General features: G+C 48.8%; 1 protein-coding gene across 1 annotated transcript; it reads left to right on the top strand.

Moving 5' to 3' along the window:
• Positions 1 to 634: 634 nt before the first annotated feature.
• Positions 635 to 5668, top strand: LOC120390613 (olfactory receptor 52B2-like). Its single transcript, XM_039513353.1, has 2 exons — positions 635 to 1546; positions 5588 to 5668. The coding sequence occupies exons 1-2, from the start codon at positions 635 to 637 to the stop codon at positions 5666 to 5668; spliced, it is 993 nt and encodes a 330-aa protein (XP_039369287.1).
• Positions 5669 to 5883: the final 215 nt, after the last annotated feature.

The raw sequence follows: 5883 nt of genomic DNA, 5'->3' as shown, positions 1-5883 counted from the left end.
CCCACTCACGTGTTGTCAGAAAAGCCTTAGGGTCATCCTCAAGGCCCACCTTCGTGAGCTTCATGGCTACCGGCAAGTCTCCAGGGCTTGGTCCCAGGCACCCTGATGGAGAAGCTCCGGGGGGCCCCTGGGGCCGCATTAATGCCACAACTTGTTGAACTGTCCTGTTGCTGGGCCCCTAAGTCAGTTGCTCTTACTGGGTGGCCATGTGGTGCAGGAGCTGTTGCTGTTACTACTGTTGGGCTGCCTGCTGATGCTGTTTCTCAGTCATCCACTTCAGCAACTGTTGCGACTCCATCTCTGCTGGCCAACCAGCCCACATTATTCTACATCAGGCGGTTTGGCCACGGAGGTCAGTCAGTCTCCCCTTATCTCAGGGGTGAGGCTGGCTGAGCCCAAAATAATCCCTCAACTGCTTGTGGCCTAGTGTGAGATTTGTACACCTCATCACAAGAGTGTCTCTGGGTTTATGGTCACACACAACAGGCAGCTGTCACACAATGAAGTTTTTGATGGTATCTTTGATTCCCTCAACAAATACATTCCAGTCCTAGCTGACCTCAATTTCTCACTGATTTTCTCTTTTGTTGTTAGTTACAGGAAAATGAATAGAAGATCCATGTGATGGTACATGATGCCAGCTGACAATCACACTGTTTTTGACCCTGCAACTTACATCCTGACCGGCATCCCGGGTACAGAGGAGTCTCATGTCTGGATCTCCATCTCCTTCTGTCTGATGTACGTTGTGACACTTTTTGGGAACTCTCTCCTACTATTCATCATACTAACAGAACAAAGCCTCCATGAGCCCATGTATCTATTCATGTCCATGCTGGCTGCTGCTGATCTGCTGTTATCTACCACTACAGTGCCCAAGATGCTGGCTATATTCTGGTTTAGAGCAGGGGAAATTTCTTTTGCTGCCTGCCTGACCCAGATGTTCTTCATCCATGTCAGTTTTATGGCCGAGTCGGCCATTCTGCTGGCCATGGCGTTTGATCGGTACGTTGCCATCTGCGACCCCCTGAGATACACTGCCGTGCTAACCAAGTCTGTGATCGGGAAGATGGGGCTGGCAGTTGTCACAAGAAGTTTCTGTACAATTTTCCCTCTTGTCTTTCTTGTGAAGCAGCTGAATTTCTGCAGAACCAATCTCCTGCCTCACAACTATTGTGACTACATGGCCATGGCCCGGCTGGCCTGCGACGACATCAGAGTCCACGTCTGGTATGGCGTAGCTGTGGCTATTTTTGTAACCGGCTTGGATGCTGTGCTCATTGCTGTATCTTATGGGCTGATCCTCAGGGCCGTCTTCCAGCTCCCCTCCAAGGACGCCCGGCTCAAGGCTCTCCACACCTGTGGCTCCCATGTCTGTGTCATACTAATGTTCTACGTGCCATCCCTTTTCTCCTATTTTGCACACCGGTTTGGGCACATCATCCCAGGTTATATTGTCAACCTATTGGCCAACCTCTATGTGCTCATTCCCCCCATGTTAAACCCCATTGTTTATGGGGTGACAACAAAAGAGATCCTGAAACGGGTGATCAACATCTTTTATCGATGCTGCAGCAGAAGCTCCATGCCGAGCTAAAGGAGCAACAGAAAATGCTTTGGGACTTGGAAATTAAAGCCAGGTTTTCATTGGAACTCTAGGGGTGTTTTAACTATGTATTTCCACTGTGTGAGCTCGAAAGCTGGTCTCTCTCATCAACAGAATTTGGGTCCAATGAAAGCTATTTACTCCCCCACTTTGTCTCTCTAATATCCTGGGACCGACAGGGCTACAACAGCACCGCTCACTTCCACAAAAGGCAGCCAGACTGAATGAGTCTCTGTTCTAAGATGAAGGGAAACAACAAAACAAGAAAGCACAAATGTAAAATCACCCTGCGAGAGAGCACGGCATGTGCATCTCCTCTGTGACAAGCTGCATCTGAGCTGCACTTTTCATGGCAATGGAAAGCAGCAGCCAAGGAAGACATGTCATACACCATGGGAAGTGCACTGTGCTGCACATTGGGAGACAGGGGCTCTAGTCTTGGTTCTCCCTCCAACCTGCTGTGTCACCTTGGGAGAGTTTCTTTCCTCCTCAGTTTCCTCATTGGCAAATGAGCACACTTTGGGGCCAGCATGGAAGTCAGGATCAAGTCTCCTCAGGGAGACAGCGCAGGGATTGCATGGCCCTCGTCCGCACAGCCCAGAACCAGAGCAGGGGTGGCTTTGTCTGTGCCATCATGGGCCTCCTCGACCTGGAGATCCACCCCAAGAGGACATGGCGCAGGCAGCACAGATCCCCACATACCACCCCACAGCAAACATGGTGATTCTCAATGTTTAAGGCCAGAAAGAACCACAGTCTGACCTCCTGTATAACACAGGCCCTAGAATTATACCCAGTCACCCCAGTATTGAACCCAATAACTTGTTTTTAGTTACAGCAGCTTCCTGCTCGAACTCCTAAATCCTTCTCAGGGTCTCAACTTTGTCAGACTCAGTCCCCCATTCTGTAGCCAAGGCCTGCATCCCATGGGCCTTGCGTTTGGCTACCTTACGGTACATTTTGCATGGATGGGCCCGGCTTCCCCAGGCTGATCTTGCTCTGTTCCCTACATAGCTGGGTTTGTGGGTGTGGCTGGCAGGAGAGAGATCAGGGGGTGCTGTGGCCTGGTTAAGTGGGCAAAGGGTTCATTTGCACGTGCTCTCTAGTTCCCCTCAACCATGGGAAAAGGAGAGTATAATCCTGTCTCTGCGATGGGTTTGTTTCACCCCATGCTAAAAGAATGTTTTGCCGCTGAGGATAACCTGCCAATTCCTCCTGGGGCTTGGAGGCTTGTTTAACCTGCTAACATCACAAAAATGCTGCAGGAATCTTTTTTTTTCCTTTTTACCCACCTTCCATTAAGAACATAAACACATAAGAATGGCCGTACTGGGTCAGACCCAAGGTCCATCTACCCAGTATCCTGTCTGCTGACAGTGGCCAATGCCAGATGCCCCAGAGGGAATGAACAGAACAGGTGATCATCACGTGATCCATCCCATGTTGCACATTCCCAGTTTCTGGCAAACAGAGGCTAAGGACACCATCCCTGCCCATCATGGCTAAAAGCCATTGATGGACCAGTCCTCCATGAGTTTATCTAGTTCCCTTTCTATCCACTTCCTTATTTACTTTTTCAACACCTGTCATGATTTCATAGACCTCTATCATGTCCCCCCTGAGTCTTCTCTTTTCCAAGCTGAAAGGTCCCTGTCTTATTGCTCTCTCCTCATACGGCAGCTGTTGAGAAGAAATGTCTCCGAAAAGCAAAGAACAGCCTGTATGAGGTCAGACCATCTGTTCATCTAGTCCAGCATCCTGTCTCCAGCAGTGGCTTATACCACAGATTCAGGGGGGTGAACAGGATAGGGCAGTTATAGAGTGATTCATCCCCTGTCCTCCCGCCCCAGCTTCTGTCATTCAGAGGTTTAGAGTCAGCCTGACCGTCTTGGCTAATAGCCATTGATGGATCGATCCTGCATGGACTGATCTAATTCTTTTTTGATCCCAGTTATACATGTGGCTAGTTCTGTTTTGAACCCAGCTGTACTTTTGGCCATCACTACAGCTCCAACTCCTGTACATTCCTCAGGAATTGAAAGATGTGTCCATCGTACACCTCTACAAGAGGAAAGGAAATCGAAAAGTCTGTGATAATCATAGAGGAATATCACTGCTCTCTAGTGCAGGTAAGATCCTTGCACGAGTGTTGCTGAATCGCCTGACTGACCACCTGGAACAGGGTTTACTACCTGAGACACAGTGCGGCTTCCGCAAAGAGCGTGGCACTGTGGACATGATCTTCGCAGTTCGGCAGCTCCAAGAGAAGTGTCAAGAGCAGAATCGTGAACTGTATACCATCTTCGTCGATCTTACCAAGGCTTTTGACACTGTCAGTCGCAAAGGTCTGTGGCGCATCATGTCGAAGTTTGGGTGCCCTGACAGATTCATCCTGATGGTACGTCAGTTCCACGACGGCATGACGGCTCGTGTTCTGGACGACGGAGAAGCTTCAGAGACCTTTCCCGTCACAAACGGTGTCAAGCAGGGGTGTGTTTTGGCACCGACCCTGTTCAGCGTAATGTTTTCAGCTATGCTGTCAGACGCCTTTCAGAACAGTTCCTTGGGAATCAGCCTGAGATACAGGACTGATGGGAAACTGTTCAACCTGCAAAGACTCCAGGCTGTCACCAAAATAAAGGAGACTGTGCTAAGAGACTTTCTTTTTGCTGACGATTGTGCCCTGAATGCTGGATCAGAGCCGGAAATGCAAGCTAGCATGGATAAATTCGCAGCAGCATGCGATAACTTCAGCCTCCTCATCAACATAAAGAAAACCGAAGTGTTGCACCAGCCAGCTCCGAAAGCCCGACCCCAAGAGCCCACCATCATAGTGAAGGGACAAAAGCTGCAAGCAGTGGACCAATTTACATACCTTGGCAGCACCCTTTCTCGCGCAGTGACAATTGACATCGAGGTCAACTGCAGAATCACCAAGGCAAGTTCTGCATTTGGCAGACTGTTGACCAACGTGTGGGACCGCCGTGGAATAAGCCTTGCTACAAAGCTTAAAGTCTACCGAGCAGTAGTGCTAACTACCCTGATGTATGCCAGTGAGACTTGGACTGTATACAGGAGGCACGCTAGGCAACTGAACCACTTCCACATGACTTGCCTCTGCAGACTTCTGAGGATCCGGTGGCAGGATAAGGTGCCAGATACAGAAGTCCTTTCCAGAGCAGGCCTGACGTCAATTTACACTCTGCTTATGAAAGCCCAGACACGCTGGGCAGGCCACGTTGTAAGGATGCCAGACCACCGCATCCCCAAACAGCTCTTTTATGGTGAGCTGTCTCAAGGAAAGCGATCGCACGGGGGACAAATGAAGCGATACAAAGACACGCTGAAAGCCTCTCTTAAGTCCCTGGATATTGACATCACCTCCTGGGAAACTCTGGCACAAGACCGATCGACATGGCGTACGCTGATCCACCAAGGCTGTCAGACATCTGAAGCCAGAAGGATAACTATAGCACAAGAGAAGCGAGCACTCCGTAAAGCCAGAGCTGTAAATGTTGTAATAGTGGTGTCCACACATGTCTGCCCGACATGTGGCAGAACATTTCGTGCCCGTATGGGCCTTATCAGCCACCTGCGGACACACTGTGGACAGCTCACAACCTGCTAGATGTCAAGGTCTTCTTCGAAAACGATGGACGAACATACATACATACAGCTCCAGCAATGAGTTCCACAGGATACCTCTGTGTTGCATGAAAAGATATGTCCTCTTGTTTGTATTAAATCTGCTGCCTATTAAATTCACCAGGTAACCCCTGGTTTTTGAATTGTGTGAAAAAGTAAATAACATTTCTCTATTCACTTTCTCCACACCGGTCATGATTTTATAGACCTCTGTCATATTCCTCCTTAGTCGTCTCTTTGCTAAGATGAACAGTCCAAATCTTTTTAGTCTCTCCTCACATGGAAACCATTCTAGACCCTTAATCACCTTTGTTGCCCTTCTCTGACCTTTTCCAGATGATACATGTCCTTTTTGAGATGGGGCAACCAGACCTGCACACACTATTGAAGGTGTGGGCGTACCATGGATTTATATAGTGGCAGTATAACATTTTCTATCCATTTCCTAATGGTTCTTAACGATCTATTAGCCTTTTTGACCACTGCTGTGCACAGAGCAGAAGTTTTCAGAGAACTGTCCACGGTGACTCCAAAATCTCTTTTTTGGGTGTTATCAGCTAATTAAGACCCCATCCTTCTACATGTGTAGTTGGGGTTATATTTTCTAGCGTGCATCATTTTGCACTTATCAG

The sequence above is a fragment of the Mauremys reevesii genome, linkage group 1 (assembly GCF_016161935.1).
Source record: "Mauremys reevesii isolate NIE-2019 linkage group 1, ASM1616193v1, whole genome shotgun sequence".
In the NCBI taxonomy this organism is placed as follows: domain Eukaryota; kingdom Metazoa; phylum Chordata; order Testudines; family Geoemydidae; genus Mauremys; species Mauremys reevesii.
This window is presented reverse-complemented; position numbering and strand designations above follow the sequence as displayed.

Excerpts from the sequence above, each read along its gene's own strand:
- LOC120390613 (XM_039513353.1), top strand. The coding sequence starts at position 635 with ATGCCAGCTGACAATCACACTGTTTTTGACCCTGCAACTTACATCCTG. Across the intron at positions 1,547-5,587 it reads CAAAAGAGATCCTGAAACGG|ATGATACATGTCCTTTTTGA; the intron begins GTGATCAACATC and ends GACCTTTTCCAG.